Source organism: Macrobrachium nipponense, chromosome 45 (genome assembly GCF_015104395.2).
Source record: "Macrobrachium nipponense isolate FS-2020 chromosome 45, ASM1510439v2, whole genome shotgun sequence".
Lineage (NCBI taxonomy): Eukaryota > Metazoa > Arthropoda > Malacostraca > Decapoda > Palaemonidae > Macrobrachium > Macrobrachium nipponense.
Genome location: NC_061105.1, coordinates 37,499,198 through 37,525,404, shown reverse-complemented (window position 1 = coordinate 37,525,404; position 26,207 = coordinate 37,499,198). Strand labels below are relative to the sequence as shown.

The window sequence follows — 26,207 nt, the reverse complement described above, 5'->3', positions numbered from 1 at the left end:
CTTAAATACACAAGCATATACATATATGTGTATTATTATATATAATGAGTCATTTGTTGAATTCAGTAAACCTCCTCACAAACATCTGCTTCGTACTCCAGCACAGAGAGCTTGTCAGGAGAGCACTGAAATCTGACTTTCTACCGCAAACATTCTCATGCATCTTGGATATCGAGGAGGACCTCCTTTCCATCACCCTTTATACTCCATCCATTCAGCCACCCCCTTCCTCTCAAACCTTTCATTGTTCCCCATCTCTTTCCCCTTCCTCTCTAGAATCACCAACTTATCTTCCTCCCCAAGGTCACCTTTTAACCACATCCACGTATCTCCATATAGGAACCATTTCAGTGCTTTGAGTCTCATATACTACACAAGCGATTCTTCTATACAGGTTCAACTTCTTTCCTCATTGGAATTTGGCGTCCTATTCCTTCACGTATTCCACGCCAAGCTACTTGGGACGCTTTCAATCTATTCCAAGACGTCTTCTCTGTTTGTCACACTTCCAGAACAAGATTCTCACTACAAGTCTTGAATCCAACAATATACATAATTGAGGAAACCCTCCGTCAATGGATGAGATCTGAGGCAGCTAACTACACAGGTTGCTGTTACCAATAACCCTCAGTTGCAATTGTCCCTTTTTGGACTGAGTGTCAGCTAACATTCTTACATACATATAATGTTTCATGTTAGCGTTATTCTAATTCCTCCAGAACAAGTCTGACTTCTACTCAAGATAAATCATCGAAATGTGGAGCACATGACATCCACGATAAGCAAGAAAGGCCCCGACACCACTTCTCAGACTGCAGTACCCTGCACGGGGAAAGAGGCCCAACAGCATAAAGAAACAAAAGTCTCAAAGCCTCAAATGTGTCACTGCAGCGTTGCTGCACAACAGCAATAAACCGAAGGAACTTCTGAACTCCTTTCAACAAACACATACTGAATAAAGTCTTGGCCATAATAAAAAAAAAAGAAACGTAGATTGAGTTCTCCTTGGGTCTTTCAACTTGTTTTCCTCAAAATGGCTTATTGGATGCAAAGTACAATACTGTAATAAGCTCTGTATTATCAAAATAAATTCAGCAACTTTAGACACTGGTGTTCCAAAGTTCCATCTGGATTTAATACATTTCTCTCGGATGATTTTTTTTCTTGTTTAAACATATGAATAACATATTTTTAGGAAATCTGGCACGCAAGATATTTTTTTTCTTTCTTTAACATTGGCAAGTCAAATTGATGACACCAGAGTCAAAGGAGCAGAAACAAGGAAAAAAGTGACCAATCGAGGCTAACTTGGTAATTGCAATGGACTCGGACACTACAGCATACCTGCTCCACCTAACAAGGGCGGAGGAAAAAAACCAAAAACTATCGTAAAAGTTTAAGTCGTTACCCCTACTGCATACGAGAGAAAGAGAGAGAGAGAGAGAGAGAGGTTGATTACATGAAGAGGAATACACCCTTCATATTGGCCTAAAACCCTGATCAAAGGGATTTACGTTAAGGGCTCTAACAACATTCTTGTTCCGTAACACAAAAATCGTTACTGTAATCTGAAACAGACCTTCGGGGCACTGGTGATATGACTAAAGGCCACATTGATGTCCGAAAGCCATTAGAGGGGTGAATATCATAACAGAATAAAACTGTTTGTCGCTGTAGTTGCTTGTGTGAGACCCCGGATTAAAAAAGAAAAAAAAAAGGGAATGAATTAAAATGATGATAAAGAGAGCTATAGGGCCAATGAATCAATCAATACAGAGAGAGAGAGAGAGAGAGAGAGAGAGAGAGAGAGAGAGAGAGAGAGAGAGAGAGAGAGAGAGAGAGAGAGAGAGAGAGTGTAATATATGTAAAGTAACTTAAAATGGAAAATAGAGACTATGACCCATTCTATCTCTCACCAGTCTTAGGTCACGTGGGACTGAATAAGGGGAGTAGTGGCAAGGCACAACTTGACCCAAGTTTATTGAAATAATATTGGCTGGTGGAGGGAGACGGGGCATGATGACCTCTGGGAAGAAATAGTGACCTCAGCGAGCGAGAGGCTGTCTTGTCTCTTTCTACTCTTGAGGTCAATGTGAGCGTCACCTTTTCTTCCATACCACCTCGCTCTATCTCCATTGGACTTCGTAGCAAAACTCAATTCCGAAAAGGCACAACAGAAAAGGAAATCATAGTTCCGAGTCATCGATTGCAAATCTGGTCGATGTGAATTGAAACGGAAAAATGTGTCGTGGCACAACTGTATTTATTGTTCTTCAGTGAAATTTTGCCTGTCCTCTTTTCCAACATAATTGTTTACCCTTATTGAAGATGAAAGGCAACGGTAAGTTACTAATAGCTAAAAGGATTAACTCCTACTCCCACCACAAACAACTGGATGCCAGGTATTAAGGTCAACTCCCTCTCGTACTCTGGAGACGCGGAATATCCGCCATTAGGATCAATTCTCCTCACACAACACACTGGATACCAGACATTGGGGTCAACGCCCCCTCACAAATTAAAGACACCGAATATCCAGTATACCGATCCGCCACACATGGTACATTAGAACACGGACAAAATTAGGTCAAATCAGGCAACCTGGTCATCGCTCCTCCCTCCCACTCTGTGATCGAAAAAGAAGAAGAGAATGGAGTTAACATGACGTCGTTGTATCTTATCTTATGTTCGAATCCAAATTATACATCTTTGCCATAAAAACATATCACATAATTATTTACTAAAATGATCACCCAAAAATATCGCGTGCACGGTACACAAGGTAACAGCTGGCACAACGCCACTAGCATATATATATATATATATATATATATATATATATATATATATATATATATATATATATACATACATATACACACACTCACAATTACTTACCAGAAATGACACAGAATCCCAGATGTCATTGGTCGTTATTGACGAGCTGTGGTTTAGGAGTACCACCAAACTTTTCAAGTTTAAAAATATACAAATATTAGGAACATAAATGAGAATACGGACTGCAATTGGAAATCACAACGCAAGTGCGCCATTCCGATCTCAAACTGAGGAAACGAGGAGCACTTCTGCCGCACAGAGAAGAGGACGAAAATTCCGAGAGACAACTAGTAGTACATTTCTTATTAGACATCCATCTCGTCAGAGATCAGGTCGCACCAGAGAATTTGATTTTATTTATATAGATTTTCAACATTATGCCAAGCACTGGGCCAACTAAGACCATTCAGCTCTGAAACGGAAATTGACAGTAACAGATTTGGAAGGTGTTACAGGAAGAAAACCTCGCAGTTCCACTACGAAACAATTGTTAGGAGAGGGTGGACAGGAAGATGGAAAAAAGAGAATACGAACGGACGTACAGTAAAAGGAATAAAAGTAGTTGCAGCTAGGGGACGAAGCTTCGGACGTTGCAAAGAACCTTAAGTAGTGCCTACATTGCGCCGAATGAGGTGCACTGACGGCACTAACCCCCTACGGCGGTGGCACCAGGGAAAAACGGCCTTCCTTACACAGCTGGACCAATGACCGAGCTCCGTGGTAAGAAAATATCTGCATCTTCAACACGGTTTCATCAGCAGCACGTCAGACCCTTTTAGATATACTCCATCATTTAATTCATTGGAGGGTGGACCACTGAACCTCCTTTTCGCAAACCTCATCTTGCCCTTACTCATGAGACGTGCCTAAAAGACTATTTCCCTACATGACCAAGCCACCATAAAATTAGGCTCCATAGCCTATATTTCCCTATAACTTTCTTGTTATGTACGCACACGCGAGCGAGCGCGCACACACACACACATACACATACTAACGTTTTATCCATCAGAAGTATACGGAGACCACGCAGAAATAAACAGTTACACCTCAGCACACCTGCAACACCCAACGTAAAAAAGAAGGAAAAAAAACACAAACACACACACGACAGAAATAACGACCTATTGCACATTCGACCAAGCTGTTAAGAACGCAATAAAAACAACAACAAAATCAATGATCTCATTAATGCTTGACCATAAACGGAAAGTAATGTAGCCAATCACTGCTCAACATACAAATGTAAAGTACACCGATAGCTAGTTGAACGATAACTCGATTACTACAATTTCAAAAACAGGCATCAGTCTTACTTACCTACTTAGGGAGGCCCTTCCCTCGAAGTCGTACAAAATGTTTCTTGTTATTTTTATTAAAAAAAAAAAAAAAAAAATCTCCCTCCCTCCCCCTTGTCATCACTCATTGTAACTAACAGGGAAATGCGTGGGGAGGGGAGCGGCTATGGAAGACCGTACATGAAGAGTGATCAGTTTAAAATAAATATATAATTTTATTCACTCTATAACGAACTCTGACCATCTGGGTTGGAAAATACCTGGATGGTGTTGTGGTTCTTCGTGCATGTTGAGTAATATGTTTTCATTTTCTTTACTTCAGTATATATATATATATCTATATATATATATATATATATATATATATATATATATATATATATATATATATCTAAAAATATTACCAAAACAACATCCAGCTTCCAGGCACAAGTACACGAAAAGGTATTTCATTTCAAATGAGCAGAAAATGAAAAGGGAAAAAGTATCGAAATAGCAAAGCTTCAGGCGTTTTAGAGATTTTTCAAAGCCAGTGCTCACTATATCCTCCCTTTCACAATCGTCACTGCATCATCATCATCATTTTCCTTCTGAATCATCATCACATTATCACCACCACCAAGCTCACCACCACCAAGAGATGTGAACCAGCTCTCTGTATACTTACTTTCATTTTTGCGAAAGTTTTCTAATTCTTCGAATGTCCAATTTTCCTTTGTAAAATCAAACTTTCGGATACACTTCTGGGTGAGAACTCCCATATAAATCTGAAGTCCAAGTAAGGCAAACACGGACAGCGCGAAGACGGTCAAAATGATCACATCCCGCAGATTTCTCACTGACTCGATCACAGCGCCCACGATCGTCTTCAGACCTGACAGGAAGAACAACAACAACAAGTGATGAGATGATACCACTTCACAAAGCCTACGCCAAAGTCAAAGAAAACGGAATGGACTTTGTCAATACTACAGTTCTGCATTCGCTCACTGACTACAGGATATCATGTGATAACTTTAACTCTTTTCTTTCACGAATAAACTACTGAACATTTAAGCCTTTCTTTCAATAATTAATAACAATAATACGGGATATATTTAAGCTTCTATACTTATCAACAGTACATGGAACAACGTCTGTATGAAAAATGTACTTAACAAACACTACTTCCGCCCATTTCCTTTATATTCACCCTATGACTAAATCTTCCTCCATACAACACTTACAATACAATAATCTTCAGTTTTGACTCATAGAGTACTGAATATAAATTCGTGCATAATGAACATTGGATATCTCTCTTTCAAACACTTGTGTCCGATTATAAAAAAAAATCTTCTTAAAATCATAATTTCTCCCTTCCTCCATAAAAGGATACCACATTCATGTGGCACCAACACCTTCCTGTTAGCACCAAGACTTTTGCTGCCAACATCATGTCCTTTTTTAAAAATCTCTCTCTCTCTCTCTCTCTCTCTCTCTCTCTCTCTCTCTCTCTTCTCTCTCTGTGCCTGTTTTCGTTTAAACTTACCTGGGACAATGGCCACGGTTTTGAGCGCTCTCAACACACGGAAGGTTCTCAAAGCGGCCAAATTACCAAGGTCTATGCCCATAGTCACATACCTGTGGATGGTGAAAGAAACTCAGTTACCTGTTAAGGACATATTTCATAAGGAGACTTTTTTTTTCCCGTGATCGGTCATTACTTATTTACTCATTCTTATCTCAAATTTGCCACATTTTGTTATCTCAGTTCCGTTGACTCTGCAAAATGATCACTTTTCTCTTCTACGGAAGATTGCCATGAGAATTCTAAAGTGATGATTGTATTTGATCATAACATAAAATGCGGAAAGTATAGTGGAGGTTGAAGAACAACTTTGCTTTAGTGAGCTAAGAGGAACCTGGACAAGTTTTATAGTCGCTTCAAATTTTCAGTGAAGATAGAATTTCTATCAACTTAGGAGCAACGGGTAAACTTAGAAAAAGGAGATTCCATTATTACTATCATCATTATTGTAACATATAGCTTAGAAAAGAAGTTGCACAAGGAAATAAAGACATAATCATTATATGGAATCTGTAACAGATAAAATCAATTCAAACAAAAGGACGTAATAGGAAATCAGTCTGAAATGATAGAAAACACAATAAACGGGAAAGAAACCCCTCTACAGGGACATACAAAACAGAGAAGAGCAGCCCACGAGGCAGGAAAGGATACTCACGCTAACGATATAACTATAAAATCCAACCAGTTCCACGCGTCCCTTAGATATGTGAAGCCCTCTAATATAAATCCTCTTGCCATCACTTTGACACCTGACTCGAAAGTGTAGATAGCTGTGAAGAGGACTCTGTGGCGGCAAAGAGACGACAACGCATTAATGAAACAAATCAAATAAGATATAGAGAAATACATAAAGAAGTCCATTTACATCAAGTCAAGATCTATTTTGTTCATTAGGTCGTCTTCAATCCTGGAGGTAAAGACTTATATGGAGATGAAGATGACGACCACACATGAATATAATATAAATAAATATACATATCCGAAACATGAACAATGCCCATAAGCAAAAAATAAAAATAAAAATAAAGTCATTCCACTTATCTGAAAGAGGTGTGTACTCATCATTCTGGAACAAGTCCATTTTCTAATATCACCCCTTTCAATTGATTTTGTTTAATTCGGGCCTGGGCTACTTTAAGATTTCAGAGTCATAGTCCCAATGATCCCTTGCATTTGAAAGAAAAATGTATCCAATAGCAAAGCCCCAATGGATCGAAGTAAACAGGAAGAAAGACTTAGGGCCCCAGTGCAGAGTAAGCAAGACCTGTTCACTAAAACGGCTACTTACTCTGTAGACTCTATAGTCTCGGAGGCAGGCATGATCATGAGAACACAGTTAGTGAGAATGGTGCATATGATGAAGAAGTTGAATAGGGGATGGATGAGAATGAAGATGGCGGTCCGCCTCACTGGGTTGAAAGGGCTCAGCAGAAACACAGCGTCTGTGGCGCTGAATCGGAAGATGTTCTTGCCCTTGCTCACGACGATCATCGTCTGCGGGAAAAGGAACGAAAAGGTGATTAGTGTCATCCAGCATCTGCGCTTCCATAGGAAATATCACAAGGTTATCACATGAACAAGAATAAAATTTGGACTTCTACAACCGTCGAAGCAGTCGCCACCCTCTCGTGAGATCTCGCGTTCAATGACAAAGTTTACGAAGACTGACTTAACAGGTCCTTGGTGTGTGAAACACTAAAAAGCCCTTCAGAGCTATCTACTGTGGGCTGCTCGAGGCACACTGCAGGAAGTGCCATTTTACAAGGCACAGAAACCGGATATCCACGACTACTGCGCAATATATACAAAATCTGAACACCCCTTCCACAAAATTTCATTAATAAACCTTGCATCCACTGAGGAACAACCAATCACATGGCCACACCAGTATAACCTCAAAAATAACCTTTGGAAACCAAAAATCCTAAAAAAGAAAGACACCCCAGTTTAATGCCAATTCCAGCACGAGACGCTTTTCATTCGTATTCCAAGTTGCTGTGAATCGTCAGTGCCTGCCACTCGTTTGACAGTGACGTCATGTACATTCTCCAGAGAGGCCAACTAGGGTTATTCCTCTTGTTCTGCTGTGTCCAAATTCTGGAAAAGTCTTCCTGCCGACCGCGACAGATCTGAACACCCCTTCCACAAAATTTCATTAATAAACCTTGCATCCACTGAGGAACAACCAATCACATGGCCACACCAGTATAACCTCAACCAAAAATAACCTTTGGAAACCAAAAATCCTAAAAAAGAAAGAAACCCCAGTTAATACCAATTCCAGCACGAGACGCTTTCCATTCGTATTCCAGTTGCTGTGGAATCGTCAGTGCCTGCCACTCGTTTGACAGTGACGTCATGCACATTCTCCAGAAAGGCCACTCAGGGTTATTCTCTCTTTCTGCTGTGCAATTCTGGAAAAGTCTTCCTGCCGACGCGACAGATCCTGACACTCCCGAATTCTAGAGGTTAAACGCATTCTATATCTGGGACGAATTCATTTACCTGTTTACCTGTCCGTCAAAAATGCCTGAAATGTTTAGGTGTTCATACAAATGCAACCCAACAAAACCTCTGCCTAGAATCTGGATGCAGCCTCTCGTTCCAAGACTCGTCAACGATTGGGAAAATTATGAATCCTATTTTGATGACTGCGCAAAAACTATTCACTCTTTGCGTACTGAAGCAATTTCACCCTGAGAGTTCACGGGCTATAATTTTTACGAAAGCTGAAGCTATATCACCCTGGGAGTTCACGGGTTATAATTTTCACGAAAGCTGAAGCTATTTCACCCTGAGAGTTTACGGACTATAATTTTCACGAAAGCTGAAGCTATTTCACCCTTAGAGTTCACGGACTATAATTTTCACGAAAGCTGAAGCTATTTCACCCTGAGAGTTCACGGACTATAATTTTCATGAAAGGTGAAGCTTTTTCACTCTGAGAGTCCAGGAGGTATAATTTTTCTCGAAAGTTGAAGCTACTTCAATCTAAGAGTTCAGAGGCTATCATATTCACGACCGCAGAAGCTATTTCACCCTGAGAGTTCAGGGACTATAATTTTCACGAAAGCCTAAGCTATATCACCCTGAGAATTTCAAAGCTATCATTTTCCACAAAAGCTATTTCACCCTGAGTGTGCAGAGGCCATAATTTTGCACAAAAGCTGAAGGTATTTCAGGCTAGAAAGCTGAAGTTATTTCATCCCGATAGTTTAAAGGCTATAATTTTCCATGAATGCAGAAGCTATTTCACCCTAAAAAGTCAGAGGATATAACTTTTTCACGGAAGCTGAACCTATTTCACCCTGAGAGTTCAGAGGCTATCATTTCTTCACAAACGCTGAAGATATTTCACCCTGAGAATTCAAAGGCTATCATTTTTCACGAAAGCTGAAACTATTTCACCCTGAGAGTTCAGAGACTATAATATTTCACGAAAGCTGAAACTATTTCACCCTAAGAGTTCAGAGGCTATAATTTTTCAGGAAAGCTGAAGCTATTTCTCCCTGAGAATTCTGAGGCTATCATTTTTCATGGAAGCTGAATCTACTTCACCCTGAGAATTCTGAGGCTATCATTTTTCATGGAAGCTGAATCTACTTCATCCTGAGAGTTCAGAGGCTATCATTTTTCAGGAAAGCTGAAGCTATTTCTCCCTGAGAATTCTGAGGCTATCATTTTTCATGGAAGCTGAATCTACTTCACCCTGAGAATTCTGAGGCTATCATTTTTCACGAAAGCTGAAACTATTTCACCCTGAGAGTTCAGAGGCTATCATTTTCTAAGTAAGCTGAAGATATTTCACCCTGAGAGTTCAAAGGCTACCATTTTTCATGAAAGCTGAAGCTATTTCACCCTGAGAGTTTAGAGGCTATAATTTTTCACAAAAGCTGAAACTATTTCACCCTGAGAGTTTAGAGGCTATAATTTCTTCACAAACGCTGAAGCTATTTCACTCTGAGAGTTCAGAGGCTATCATTTTTTTACAAACACTGAAGATATTTCACACTGAGATTTCAGAGGCTATCATTTTCCATGTAAGCTGAAGCTATTTCACCCTGAGAGTTCAGAGGGTATCATTTTCACCCCGAGAGTTCAGAAGCTAAGATTTCTTCACAAATTCTGAAGCCATTTCACTCTGAGAGTTCAGAGGCTATCATATCTTCACAAACACTGAAGCTATTTCACCGTGAAAGTTGAGAGGCTATCATTTTCTATGTAAGCTGAAGTTATTTCATCCTGAGAGTTCAGAAGCTATCGTTTTTCATGAAAGCTGAAGCTATTTCACCCTGAGAGTTCAGAGGCTATAATTTCTTAGGTAAGCTGAAGTATTTCTCCCTGAGAGTTCAGTTATCATTTCTTCTGTCCATCAAACAAAACTTTTTGAAGCTTTTTTTTCCTGAGAGGTCATTCATAATTTTTCACGAAAGCTGAATCTATTTCACTTATAGTTCAGAAGCAATCATTTTGTCCATGTAAGCTGAAGCTATTTCTCCCTGAGAGTTCAGAGGTTATCATTTCTTCACAAACACTGAAGCTATTTTATCCTGAGAGTTCAGTCTATAATTTTTCACGAAAGCTGAATCTATTTCACCTTGATAGTTCAGAAGCTATCATTTTCCATGTAAGCTGAAGCTATTTCACCCTCAGAGTTCAGAGGCTATCATTTTTCACGAAAGCAGAAGGTATCTTCCCAGAACACGCAAAAGAATACTTAGTAATGAGAGCATCCATACTATTTCACCCATTAAGTTTTCATTTTAAAATATTCTTCCTTTTTAATTTATCTTTGTAATATAGATCTGAGCTTTTTAACCACAAGGGTTATTATTTTTACTGAGGTTATGAACCCTACCTAACCAGTTTCATTTCTTTCAAATAAACATAATAACATATGGAAGGAGAATGTTAGCATTTAGGTGCAAGTACAGGGATGACTGCAATTTTCCTTTTCACCTAAACTGTCGCTCCTTCGGCTCTTCAAGAGTCTTACCCAATCCCCATTGACAGCTGCACACAGTAGCATACGAAACGACTATAGTAGATTCACATCACCTTTGCATCTGATGTGTAGGCCAGTCCCTTACGACGCTCCTGATTGGCTGTTGATAAGCCAGTTACAGGGCTAAAAACTCTCTGTCTCTCTCGAGAGTTCACATAGGCAGGACGCATGTTTCACCTCTCCTGAGGGATACGTCTTTTAAAAGTATCCACAGTCAATCAGGAGAGGCGTAAGGGACGGGCCTAGACATCAGATGCACGGGCGATGTGAATCTACCATAGTAAGAGGCAGGATTGAACCGAACTATAAATCGTTAGGATGCCCATTCCATCTATTTCTTTCGTATATTCATAAACACAGGGAATATAATAATAATAATAATAATAATAATAATAATAATAAATACGATGCTGAGCGAGCGTTCATTAGCTGGAAATTGATGCGGCCGCGTTCCATAAGCTTATCAACGATTCTTGATTAGGGCGGGAAAGGAAGGAAGGTCAGAGAGAAAGGATGTGTCGTATGAGCGTCTATCGTCTGTGACAGCCCTCAACCTGGGTAAAAAAAAAAAGGGGGGGGGGGAGGGTGTTGGGGGGATGGGAAGGGGGTTGATTAAGTTACGAAGAAGACTGGACTTGGGGTAGGGGGTTAGCAGCCCCTTCCTACCTAAATTAGCCTTGTCAGGAAGGGGGCACTGCCGCTGCAGATATGGTGGTTAGTTTCGGGGTATATTAAACCCCCTTCCTCAACAGCTTTGTTAGTACCGCATCGAGCATGAGAAGCGAGGGAGGGGGTGGTGGGGGTCAACAACAGAATGGGGGGATAACAGTGGGGGAATGAGGGAGGGGGAGGAAAGTTACAAATATATACACATACCTATACAAACTTGAGCGTGTTGTCATTGATTCCCGGAGGCGGAAGCGAAGAAGGGGGGTGGATGTAGGGGGAGAAACTATTTTGCTAGGTAGCTATAGTAACATCGAACACAAATTCCTGACAGCTCGGAACCAGTTTAGTGTGCCAACGAGCGCGGCGAAGAAGAATTAGACGAAGAGTAAGAAGAAGAAGAAAGAGGAAGGGGGGAGGGGGGAGAACAGGGGGGGCTTGCTACTGCCGCCGACAGCGTCGTCCCAGAATTCTTCGTTCGTTGCTCGAAAATCTTGGCTCGCACCGAAAGAGACCACCGAAGGGAGAAGGTGGGTGAAGTGGTGCAATGATGCATTGTGGGAAAACAAAGGAACGCCTCTGACAAAACAGCGTCACGAAAACATAAAAGATGAATGATTCCTCTCTTTCTCTCTCCGATTCCCCCACAACACCCTCCCATCGTCTTCCCATGGCAATTACAATATTGCTAACAGTTATGTGTCCTCGGGTGGCTTTTCCTTAGTGTCCGTAGGGATATTTGTGGAATGTCCGACGTATTGGCAAAGACATCTACGAAACATGCATAAAACCTACGCATGACTAAGTCTAAACAACGTACACGTCCAGCACAACCAACTTTAGATACCTACATGCACAAAACACACTATATATATACATATACATACATACACACACACACATATATATATATATACTATATATATATCCATATATATATATATATATATATATATATATATATATATATATATATATATATATATGTTACACCCCGTTTGTCCACTTCATGAAAATGGGCAAATCAACATTACACCAAAAGATTTGAAGGAAAAAAAATCAGTTTCCTTTCTGCAACGTTTTTCAACACAACGTTCACAATGGAGGATGTATTGTCAAATCATTTATCGCGGAATGTTGCCTTATAATTCATTAATCTTCGTATAAGTCTTCCTCACACCACCATGGCCAGTGTGTAAATGGGCTTCTTGGAAAATTCCTGTGACTGATTCATTGGTTGCCATATATTTTCCATTGTTCTTTTTACCCTTTCTTTTCATTAAAAGAAGCAATCTGAAAATTTTTCAAAATGTGGTAATCTTCTCTTTTATGAGTCTGTCCAGTTTTTCCCCTCTTCAAAACTGTAATTACCTTCTGCTCATATTCAGCAGACCACAAAACAGCACAACTCTGTATTTGTTCTTCCATGACCAAAACTTGAATGGGTACTAAGTGGCTAACAGCCACTTCATGAATTACTGTTTCTGTCTAAACAACTAGTATGCATAAGTTTTTAAGATTCATACATCAAATTGCCCATATCATGAAGTGGTCAAATGGTTTACTCATTTCATGAAATGGGCCATTTCTCAACGGGGTGAACTATATATATATATATAATATATATATATATAATAATTATATATATATATTATATATATATATATGTGTGTGTGTGTGTGTGTGTGTGTGTGTGTGTGTGTGTGTGTGTATACATAGGTCAAGGCACGAACTTTTACAGCAGTTGCTCTTACGCTTTTAAGTTAAATAGCATTTCCACATTGTTGCACCGTGCCTATATACTATCTACCTGGCACAACTTTCACGAGGAAATTCTGTTTTACTTCAATTTTTCAAAAATAATTCGTCTCCTTTCGTCTTATTCAACAAGTATGTAAACAGCTTTTTGAAGAATAGATTTCAACCCCGTCTGTCCATACCTTATGTCCCTAAATTGCTCATGTATGCCTCCACTCCTTTTGTAACATTCGAAGAAATTCAAACAATCACTGCAAAATTCAATTCGCAGCACATTTCTAGCTCTAGATATCAGATTATGTTCGGAAAACTCTAAGACAATTGGGTCATTATTTCACCATAAGGATGGGCTTCCGGTCAAAATGTAAAGTTGGGAAATATATGGGAGCCGCCGAGAGATTGCTCAAAGTCAGAGCTGATTCTCATCTTGGAGTTAGTCACCGAACTGGATGTCAGTTAAAAACAAAAGAATTTTCTAATACAAGAGATCACTGTAAGAAATGCATGACCTCATTCTCTTATGAAGACTTTAATATTATCGTCCAAGCACCAAGTGACCACTCTCTCTCCACCTGGAACTTTAACTATCAAGCAGCTTGTTCCTTCCCTAAACAGCCAGACCTCTTCCGCTCTTATGTATAGTAGACTGAGTTGACGTCGTCCTCCTGAGAAAGAACTGAGAATGTTACTCAGTTCTTAGCTCAGATAGAGTTGGGTACTAATATGTTCTAACATCATCATTTTTGTCATTAATATCTTTTAAAGTTTTCTAGAGATTTTAAAAATTTTCCTAATTTTTTTTGTTCTTTCTTATGTTCTTTCTTAGTTTAAGTTCCATGTTTTAGAATTTGTTTTTTCTAATTGAGTCCATTTTTTAATTTTTATTCTTTGTAATCTTACAGCTCTGAAGATGAGACATATGGTCTCGAAAATTTGGCCAATAAATCAATACGATGCTACGATGGCAGTTTCCTAATTTATTCATGCTATTATATATATATATATATATATATATATATATATATATATATATATATATATATATATATATATATATATATATATATATATATATATATTTATATATATATATATAATATTTATAATAATATATATTATATTCTTAACGAGGGGTTCGCTGTCTCGTGCCTTACCATTAAGCAAAAACCCGAACTATACAAGGCAGTTAGTTTCCAGGCGCTAATATGAAAGGCTGTAGTGATGTAATGTTGTAAGAAAAATCAAGGAAATGGTAGTTAGACGAACTCGTCCTGGGATAATATGTGTATGGTGCTTTTAACTTTTCTGTAAAAGAAAACTACTGAGATCTAATTGTCTGTCCGTCCGCCCTCAGATCTTAAAAACCACTGAGGCTAGAGGGCTGCAAATTAGTATGTTGATCATCCACCCTTCAATAATCAAACATACCAAATTGCAGCCCTCTAGCCTCATCAGTTTTTTTTTTTTTTTTTTTTTTAATTGAAGGTTAAAGTTAGCCATGAACGTGCGTCTGGCACCGCAGTAGGTGGCAGCAACATAGGCCACCCCCGTGGCTGAAAGGCCCATGAGCCGCGGCTGAGAATTTCACATAGCATAATACGCTTCTACAGAAAACTCGACTGCTCCGAAGAATCTTGGGCGCATGTTTTACTTGTTTTCTTTCCCGATTAAATAACACTGAATGGCGAGAGGGACGAAAAGTGAATGGTGGGAGTATGGGAGTGACTCACTGACATAAATGTTTGTCAATGAATGCAACTGATGGTGGTAGGGGGAGAGATTCGCTGATTCACCGTCTGGATGTTGAATGCAAAGTAAAAGAAAAAAGATCACAGACGCTGGATGAACTTTATGATTCGGGCATGTGGAAAGAAGGAAGGCACAGAATGAATAATGCAGCAAGATAGAAAAGGAAGACCAAAAGAATACGACCAGCCTAGAAGAAATGCAGGAAGTCTGGGAATGAAAGGATACTAAAACTCAGGAAACACACCAGCTACATAATATAGGCTACCCACACAACAGCACATGAGCACCATTGACCCATCCATCCTAGCACAATGCGCCATTCCCCATAATATTGCACGCACATACACACACAACACACACACACACACACAACACACAACAAACACACATATATATATATATATATATATATATATATATATATATATATATATATGTATATATAAAATGCTATGACGTACTAGGTCATTATACTAGCGTCGTACTTTCAGAGAACCAGTTACCAAATAATTTATGTGCCCAAATATCGATTGGTGTATTGATCACCTCCTATTTTCACTCTGGGGCTACGAGGACCTAACGGTAGGCCACTAATGATATGCAATATTGCAACAATATATATATAAAGAATAAGAGAGAGAGAGAGAGAGAGAGAGAGAGAGAGAGAGAGAGATGGAGGGGGGAGGGGGGTTCGTCGTTATTGAATAACAACAGCCAACCAATCAAGATAATGATTTACTAATGACGTCATCTCGGTCAAGTCCTGCTTCGGTAGTGCTCCTGATCCTACACTCGGCAACCCCCCCCCCCCCCCCCCAACTCCAATCCCCACCCTATCAACTCTGTCAACCCTCCCTACACCACCCATCCCCTTACAGAGGAGCGCACACGTCAAGCTTTCTTGGACGGAATCTCTCTCTCTCTCTCTCTCTCCTCTCTCTCTCTCTCGTCTCTCTCTCTGTGTAAGGTTAGAATTTCCGCGTTTTGTATTTTGGTTTTACTTATATATAGTATCAACATAGCATATTACTCATACAACAACCTTTATTATCTGCTGCCGTCTTCTTTGCATGTTCTACCGCAGCCTTTAATTTCAGAAGAACATTTCACCGGTCACTTCCTTACCGCGTTTTCGCGTCAATTTGCTTTCGAGGCTTCCACAGCCTTTGACTCGACCCTACACCAACGCATTTCAGTCAGACGTTTTACCGTTGACTTTAGTTTGACCTTTCGTCATACGGTCCCTAACTTGAATTCAAGGTCAAGCACTGGGACCTATGAGGTCATTCGGCGTTGAAAGGAAAATCGAGAGTAAAACGTTACTAAGGTGTAACGGGAGTCCAATCTCGCAATTGCACTATGGAACTTTGTGAAAAAGAATGGAAAGCAAGATGGAGGAAAAAATACGAAAGGAGGTACAGTAAAAGGAATGGAAGGGATTGCAGCTAGGGGCCGCAGGGACGTTGCAAAAAACCTCAAGTAATGCATACAGTGAACCGCGCGAGGTGCACTGACGGCACTACCCCACTACGTTATCGGTGCCTTCAGCCAATTTATTTTGTAGCTTCAACATCACTTTTCTTAATCCAATTATAGAGCTATTTCAATACAACTGAGAATGACACTGACCTCAACTAATCCTTCATCGTAAGGAACGCCAGAAAACTCTCCAATCAATGAACAACTTACTTCCGGAAATGTCACAACGCAAAACAATGAATTAAATCGTTTAGCTTAAGTTGTCTATTAATTTATCCACATTTTATTGGACATCTGAATATTTCACTTCCAAGCAGTCTGTTGGTCAAATAAATACGTCCTTTGAACGATAACAAAATAACTGTCTACTTTTACTTACTTATAACAGTGATTCCTAAGAAAAGGCAACACGACTCCTGTGAATATTGACCCACCCTGACTTTCAATTGCACCTACATTAACTTTAACGAAGCCAAGAATAACAATTGAAGGTTACCCACTTTCCTATGTATGTTCCCAACAGAATCTTAGCATACAAGAACGCACTTAGTCACATATTTTGCAAGTAACAACTTGAGTAGGATCATCTCAATGTTGTTTTCTAGGGTCATCCACTTCCTAAATAAGGACACGCTATCTTTTTCCACGGGTCGCCTAAACGTCTGTGCATTGATGTCAGTCACTTGTAGTCAAAAGTACCCACCAAGCTAGTTAAATGTCAGCCACTTTTCCTTCAAGGGGCTGCATAAAGATGCTCTATCACCCACTTCGCTCCTCAAAGTCTCGAACAGCGGTGTTTTGATGTCACCCACTCTCGGTTCAAATGTTCGCGCCAGGCTATTTTAATGTCAACCTCTTTCCTCTCAAACTTCCCAGAAAGCCATTGAAATGTCACACATTTATCCCTCCAAGGTTTGCAGGCCGGTGTTTGGATGTTCCCACAACACTATTTCAATGGAAGCCACTTATCCTTGAACCAAGGTTCCCACCATGCTATTCGAGTGTCCCCCACGTTCCCTTCTGAGGTTTGCACTGAGGTGTTCTCATGAACAGGACTTACATTCAAGGGGGCTCCCTCCACCAAGCTATTCGAAGACTTTACAGGTTCCCATCTTGCTGTTTTAATGCCAAACAGTTTGTCATCAAAGGTTTTCACAAAATTGCTCTGATGGCAGCAGACCTTCTCCTCCGAAGGCATCAAAAAAGCAATTGAAATGTGGGTCTACATTTATTCCTCCAAGGTTTCCACAGAGGTATTTTGATGTCACTCACTCACTTTGTATGACAAGGTTCCCAACAAGCTATTTCAATGTCCCCCATTTTGCCGTCCAAGATAATACATACAAAGGTTTTGTTAATGACACTAAATTGTATTCAAATGTCTGAACCTGACTCTCTTAAAAACTCTCAAAGTCACCGAATTTCTCTTTTATGATTTGCAGAAAGTTAGCTCAATGTCACCTGCTTTTCCTTAAAAGGAGAGCAAAAAGTTATTTTGATGTCACCCATTCTGCCTTCAAATATCTGCGCAAATTTGTTGTAATATGCACATTTTGCATTCAAATCTTTGCACCTTCCTTATTTTCTATTTTATTTTTTTTTTTGGTAACGTAACACACTTGCCTACCTTCAAAATAGCTTCTCATCCAACTATTTTCATCTCGCCACCTTTCTCCAAAGATTTTGACAGTCTTATTTTTAAGTTAACTAATTTGCATAGAGATGTTTGCAATAATGCTATACACTTTTCCACAAAAAGTTCACATCAAGGAGTCATGTCGCCACTGAGCATTCAAACGTTCCTAATAAGCTCTTTCAAGGGCAACCACTTCCATTTCGCATGATCCAGCATAGACGATATCAATGTCACACACTCTTCAAAAGGTTGCAAAGAAATGCAATCATCATCAATCAATCGCTTTCTAATTATAAGGTCTGCAGTCTTAGGTTCCCACAAGGTTACCTGTAGGTCACGTTCACTACTTTGCATTTTACTGACCCCACAAAGCTACTCGAAGGTCACATACAGTACCTTTCAATGTTCCCACAAAGCTTATTTCAAGGTCATGCACAATGCTTCCCATTTTGTTATTCCCACAAAGCTCCTTGATGATCGCATACACTGCTTCATATTTTCTGGTTCCCACGAAGCTACTGGAAAGTCATATACAGTACTTTATATTTTATTGTTCTCACAAAGCTACTTGAAGGTCGCATACAGTACTCTGCCTTTCAATGTTCCTAAAAAGCTATTTGAGAGTCGCATAGAGCTTTACATTGTATTGTTCCCACTGAGACACTTGAGGGTCAGACCCATACATTCTAAAGTTCCCACAAAACTACCAGAGGGTCACATAAAGTACTTTGAATTAAAAGGCTACAACAAAGCTCAAGGTCACATACAATGCTTTGCATTACAAGATTATTACAAAACTACCAGAGGGTCACATGCAGTGCTTTGAATCTAAAGGTTTGCACCAATATATAACAATGTCGCCAATTTTGCATTCACGTTTCCCAAAACTCTTTGTTTGTAAAGGTTAACACAAGGTCAATTTACGGCGCCACCCACCAGACATTGCAAGATGTCCACCTACCTAAGCTTTAGAGTTTCACAAGAGGCTCTTATGGCCGCAACATTTTCCCTAAAGCCAGAGGACTTGCATTTGAGGATGTCAAATGGTAGGCATCTGATGCAAGTAGAAGGTCGCTCTCTGGCGCATTAGAGAATGTGTAGATTAATGAAAATTGGACCACAAAGAACTCTGCAAAATAACATTTAAAACAATAAATAAATAAAAAATAAAAAAAAAAGAGAGAGAGCAACTTACAATCGCCGAAAGTTCTCAAAACTCCTCTATTTGTTTTAGATATGTCCAATAAAAAAATCCAAAGACGTTCTATTTTGATGAAGAAGAAGAGGAAGAAGAAGAATAAAAAACTCGTAACGGGAAATCTGGCCCACATGCATCTAAAATGGACTCTTAAGAATACTCTATCTCTCTTGTAAGAAAAAAAATCTATTTCGTGGATATTGCTAGACCTGAGTATAGCCTTTTCTCTCTCACTTTCTCTCTTTAACACAACGCTGCATTGTCTTGCAACTCATTTCAATATCGTGGTCATGTTGTGATAGAAAATTCGCAACTAAATCTGCAAAATTCTAATAATACTATCAATTAACAGCTTTTTCACTGGCCCGAACACAAATATTTTTCTCGTCAAACTTAAAAAATTGCAGAAAATTCAAAAATTGCGGCGAGTTATGCAAAAATGTTTCTCTGCTTGGCGGCGACTTAGGGGACGGGGGGGGGGGGAGGGTAGGGTAGGTTGGGTGGGGGGGACGGTCGGGAGTGAAAAAGTGAACATTCTGCAGCCGTCCCCCCCCCCCAACCCACCCCCATCCCCCTCGCCAATCCCAAGTCCTCTCTCTCAATAACCAAACGGCAAGGAGAATATATATATATATATTATATATCTATATATATATATATATATATATTATATATATATATATCTATATATATATATATAATATATATATATATATATATTATATATTATATATATGCACACACACACACGAGGAGAGAGAAAGGGGGGCGGGGAGGAGGTGAGCAGAAGGTAGGCAACGGGGGAAGCCGGGAGTGAAGAAAGGGTTGAGGGCGGTGGGCGGAGCGTGTGTCAATTATTCACCAATCATCGATCTGCTCCTGTGCCGTCCCCTCCCGGCAGAACTCCCCCTCCCCCCACCTTCCGCAACAACTCCCCCACCACACCCCTACTATGAATGTGAATCTCCTTCCCGCCAACCTGTGCCCCTTCTCTCATTACGAAACCAAACCGAAGAGGATTTTGAGGTCGTTCATTATAATAAAGACATAAATAAGAAGTTGCTCTTTAGAGAAGCAACGCCAAAGACTTTATTATATATATATATATTATATATATATATATATATATATATATATATATATGTGTGTGTGTGTGTGTGTGTGCATCAGTATAAATCCACACATATCTATATATTATTTATGTATTTAGTTTTCTCTTTTTTTTCTCCTATATTTTCCTTTTTTTTGTGATAAAAAAACGCCATGCTCAAACCGCTGAATTCACATCACGCACAGTGGCAAGAAAGTGGTGATTCCCTCTACGGCATTCCACAGCAGCGAAGGAATGGTTTCAGTGTACTCAAGTGAACATCTCCCATCAAGGGGTCCACAACCCTCCACTACGAACTCCTCTACTTTGAAGTCGAACAAGGTATAACAAACCATTGGCATTCCACAGTGAATAGACACATACGGTTGACGTTGGCCTTTGGAGGTAGGCTCACCTACCATTTTTGTGAATATTCCCCCAGAAGGGGTTTTCTAGCCTCAACTAGCTTACTACTGAAGTGGGCATCACGGCCGGCGGAAGACAAGAGTCATCTGGAACTAAAATGACAAACTATATTTGGCATTTTTCCTTCGACCTATTTTTTAGTGAACACCACAGAACACTTTGCCCACCTAATCCTCCACCAGAAGCTTGAATGTTTAGTAGTGCTAGTAGTATTCCTATGGTTGATTGAATATAGAATTGAGGCCAAAGGCCAAGCACTGGGACCTATGAGGTCATTCAGCGCTGAAACAGAAATTGAGAGTAAAAGGTCTGAAAGTTGTATCAGCAGGAAAACCTCTCAGTTGTACTATGAATCTATTGTTAGGAAAGGGTGGAAAGCATGATAGAAGAAAGAGAATATGAAAGGATGTAGTTCTTCTACGGATCCTTTTTGTCGTACAGTATTAACTATGATGCTTGTTTCTGCTCTACAGAAAAAGCGTATCTTCATTTAAACACCAACAAACTGTGTCGCCAGTTATTTGGATCTTTCATCGTATGATCCCGATGTCATGTAAACTTGAAATTTTTTCCCCACTTTCTGTTACTGTTCACATACCTTTCACAACTGTCATATTCACTTTCAACGCCTGATTTTTCCACCAGTCCTCATAGCTATACCTGTCGAGATCATTCTCTCCGTTGGGAACGTCAGGGTACAGTACATCACAGTAAGTGGCTGTATATTTAATAGACTGATCCTGATGGACATGTAAATTTCCAAGACCCCTCCCTACCCATAGCTTCAGTGTCATCCCCAGATTTACACCTTGAATCATCTTCCTCTGTTGCATTGCCATTTATGGCACTGAGCCACTCTCTATTAAGTTCTGCATATTTCGCGACTTGAGTTAACTGGAAGATTATTGCTTCCGTTGCCCAACTCTACCTTTTGCAACACCTCCCTTCAATGAAATGTTGGTAGAAGGTTTTCTGTGGCTTTACCTACTTAAAAGCATACAAAGGGTCCTGGAAATCTTGTTCTACTCTACCTTTTACTGCTCCCAAAGTTGTGAGGTATACAAACAAAACTTACTTTTCTAAAGAGGCTTAGACCTCTTTTGCAAAGCAGTGTATCCGTCTGACTTCAGCTCCTTGTTATTGTTCCAGCTTTATCTACAACTACCTCCGAAAACTGCTCTCAGCACAAGAGTACAACAGTTGTCTCTTCCTTGCGTGATTTATTTACAGGTGACAGATGCTAAGCCTCTTACCAACTCCCAGCCTTTTCCTCGTCATTTCCAGACATAACCTCAGAGCTCTGATCTACGAAGACTGGAAAAACCGATGTAACTAACGGCAATCTTCTCTGGTCTCTCAGTGAGTTTACAAATGAGACTGCCCCAACATTGTGCAAGCAATCTTTTGTCTTATCCTAAAAGCCGACATATATCATTTCTCTTAGAAGCAGGCACCTGTACAGCTGCTCCCAAATGGTTAGGTCATTCTAATCCCTCTATTGTCTGTTGTTCATATTCCTACAATGCTGCGATTCTCAAATGTGCCTTGCCTTCACAAACACTTACAATATTATCACAACCTCCCCTCTTATCATCGGGGTTTGCTATAAGGCAAGACTAACAGTTAATCTATTTTTTATCCACCTGTGGATATCTCGATATTACGGAACTTAGAGTCTTATTGTCAGTGCTCAATAAATTTCTAAGGTCTCTGACACGCTCTGGCATAAAATCTAGTCAGCGAAATCCTTTGTTTCTGTGAAATCATTTTGTTTCTTACAGATCACCATTTGGCCATGGTCGCTGACCGTTATATATCATATCCTTGTTTGCCACTGACATCTATCAAGCCTGGAGCAGGGCTTGAACTTAGGACCCCCTCACTATGAAATCCTGGCGAAACAGACTTATAACGACCCTGAGACGAATATGTATTCCAATCACAAATATGAAAGACTGGATCCGTTCGTGTATGGTTAAGCCCCTATACACCTCTCCATTTGCCCATTTTATAAGTGGAGCATATGGGAAAAATGTATAATTACAATGACAGACTCATCATGGTCAAATATTTATTCCTAATTAAAATGACAAGAATAAAATTCTCCAATTGATCACTGCCTTTTCAGTTCAAATCCCAAGAAACTCCCAGTGAAGAAACTCCGAGAAACTGACGCTAGAGGTTTCTGAATGCGCACTCCCAATGGATTCTCCAAAAAGGAATTGACAGCATTCCCAAAAGATTTCCACTGAGGAACAAGATACAAGGCTTCCCAATTGAATTACTTGCTCCTGTGAGGAATTATAGAAAGGGATTCCCAAACTGGAATTTCCGATGAAATAGCCAGATCCGATATATAATAGGACGACACTGATTCATTCCTTAAGAATCTTACATAGGGATTATATTAAACTCTTCGCAAATAAATTATGGATTCCCGAAAGGCATCACTGAAAAGAATCCTCACAGGAATTTCCGATAGATTACCCAATTCACTTTATATAGGATTCTGAAAATACATTGTCACAGGATTTCAAGACAGTGAGAGGACAGGATACTCCACATACGAAATTCTCGAAGGATTCCTGAGTGTTAATATTCTCCATAAAAATTCCAAGAGGAGAATCAAACACTAACATTAAAAAACTGACTGGCTCGTGGACTCCATACATAAAAAAATTCAAACATAAATTCGCAAAGAATTCCACAATGGGAATTACAGACAAGGATTCGGGCATGTATTCCCACAGGATCCATGCCGGGAATTTAACAGAAGGATTCCTCAATGAATGCCAAAGGAATTCAAGAAAGATTCGTTGAATTAATCCCACAATTTCTAAAAAATAAAAGCTATTCCAGAAAGGAGTTTCAATATAATAATTCCTCAAGTGAATTCATATAGACGAAGAATGAACGAAATTAATTCCCAAATGATTCCCTACAGCATTATATGGACAGACACTCCAAACTAACTCTTTCCGATTCCAGAGAGAGGTTATAAGAAAAGACTTCCAGATGAATACTTTATGAATTCCGGAGGGGAATTACACAGAAGTGATTCCCTGAAAGTGACCCTGAAAGGGATTCCAGAGAAGAATTATGGAGAACGAATCCCCACATGAATTCCAGACGGATACCAGATAGGAAATCAAACCACGTTTCTCAAACGAATTCGTAAAGGATCCTTCATGGAATCCAGGAATTAATCTAATTCCCTAAGGACTCCAGAGAGAGAAACAATATGAAAGGATTCCCGAATATAACTCCTAAAAGATTCCACTCAGGAATTCTACAAGTTTCTCCAAGCAAATTCCAAAAGGATTTGAGAGAGAATTTGTAGCAAAGAATACCCGAACAAGTATCGAAAGGATTCCCAAGAGGAATTATACAAGTGGTTGTAGGCAATGCATTCCCAAAAGACAGAACATTCGACGCATTCCATGCAAGAATCCATGCAAAAGAATTCCTAGATGAATTCTCCATCAAAATGACCCAAAACGGGTTCTCATAATATGTACTCCCTTGAAAAGTGTAGGTAATACGTAGGTGAATTCCCACAAACTGAATTCCCTAGAAAACGGGCCTTTAAATAACTAAACCTTCTACTGCAGAGAGAGAGAGAGAGAGAGAGAGAGAGAGAGAGAGAGAGAGAGAGAGAGATTCGCGACCTGCGTTACACAAAAGACGTAGGCAATCAGGCTTCATACAAAACATAATTAACAGATCGCTCTCTTAATGGAGCTGAGTTTTGAAAAGATCAATCATGTGTGTGGGACGCAGGGGCATTAAAAACTCTCTCTCTCTCTCTCTCTCTCTCTCTCTCTCTCTCTCTCTCTCTCTCTCTCTCTCTCTCTTATACACACACACGCACATCAATGTAACAAGTAATTTTGCATATGTGAATCCAAATCTCTCTCTCTCTCTCTCTCTCTCTCTCCGTATATGTATATATTATATATATATATATATATATAATATATCTATATATATATATATATATATATATATATATATATATATATATATATATCTACTCTCACATATCCTACAAGCAATCTCTCATCCTCACGAACTAAAAACTCTCTCTCTCTCTCTCTCTCATCTCTCTCTCTCTCTCTCTCTCTCTCTCATGCAAGTAGGGCAGGGAGTCATTTCCCTTACACAGCTTCTCTCTTCTTTCTCCTGTCCCCAGTCACATACTCCCAGTTAATAATCTATTCAATTCTAAATCTCTAACAGTCACTCCAGGTCCATTCCCCCGCTACCTTCTTTCTCAGTCTCTGTTACGAGAGAGAGAGAGAGAGAGAGAGAGAGAGAGAGAGAGAGAGAGAGAGAGAATGCTATATAATCATGAAATAAATGCCGACGAACAGAGCCTCAAACCGGTCATGCTCTAAGAATCTATGTTTCACTAAAGGTTTGGACACCATTCGTATACTGACGTCATCAAGATGTAGCGTATGGATTTTTTTTTTAACGCACAGCCCTATGAGACGGTCAACCTAATGTCCTCACCAACCTAGGAGGGCCAGAAGAACGCGAGAGAAATGAGGGGTTTCACGGTGTAGGAAACGATAAAGCTTCAGCCTCTTCAAGAGGCCACGATTCGATTGTCAAGAAAGCCAATCAGATACGGAATAGATAATTTTGATAGCAGATGGAACCACTCGGACCAAGCGGTTACTGAACACACGGTTCAAAATGCTGGTATGATGACCTAATGAAGACCCTTTTACAGGGTCTTGACTGACGTCTACTGACAGAAGCGAAGACTTGACTAATTAATGGCAATCACAGTTGATTGGTTCTACGATCTGAATGCCTATCAGGCTCACTGATGATGAATGATAAGAGTTGATTGGCTAAATCTTACCAGTTAAGACGAACAATTAACAGCTGACATGTTAATCAACATTATATATAAGTGGCTTGATAAGGCTTCAGAGTTAAAACCTGGACATAAAGAGCAAAAAAATAAAAATTTCGTGCTTAGTGCAAACGATACAAAGCCATTCGGTTAACGCATAACAAGTACTTATGGTTAGTAAGACCGGTTACAACTTCACTTGTTAATACATTTAAAATCTTTCTGATGATAGATTCCAAGTATGCCATTCTCATTCTTATAAACTTATGAAAATTCACTGATCGGACGATTCAAACTTTTGGTAAGGGATAAAACTTAAATCTAACTAGTTAATATAAAGTACATAACTTCCTGAAAAAAAAACGCTGAAATATCACTGCACAAGTTGCAATTGACTAGACAGTTTATGCAACTAGGTAAAATCTCACTGATTAATGAAACCCAGCCACATTGAGCGACTTGCAAATAGACGAAAACAGACTGGTTAAGCAAACCAGACAAAAATCACTAGCTGGCGCAATTCACTATTTTATTCATTATCAAAATAGTTTAACCAGACCACTCCGCTGACTACCAGCTCTCAAGTAAATGCTTTTACACGGGAACACAAGTATACATTAAATA

At 39.5% G+C, this 26,207-nt stretch overlaps 1 protein-coding gene across 11 annotated transcripts in view; it reads right to left on the bottom strand.

The window, feature by feature from the left end:
* The window catches only part of LOC135214486 (sodium channel protein para-like), a 344,371-nt gene that overhangs the window by 93,212 nt on the left and 224,952 nt on the right, over positions 1-26,207 (bottom strand). For all 11 annotated transcript variants that reach the window (XM_064248839.1, XM_064248840.1, XM_064248849.1 and 8 more), the window contains 4 exons: positions 6,998-7,203; positions 6,365-6,493; positions 5,668-5,759; positions 4,804-5,010 (listed from right to left, as the gene is read on the bottom strand). In XM_064248839.1, coding sequence (XP_064104909.1) covers positions 4,804-5,010; positions 5,668-5,759; positions 6,365-6,493; positions 6,998-7,203 — 634 coding nt within the window. The remainder of the gene's footprint in view (positions 1-4,803; positions 5,011-5,667; positions 5,760-6,364; positions 6,494-6,997; positions 7,204-26,207) is intronic.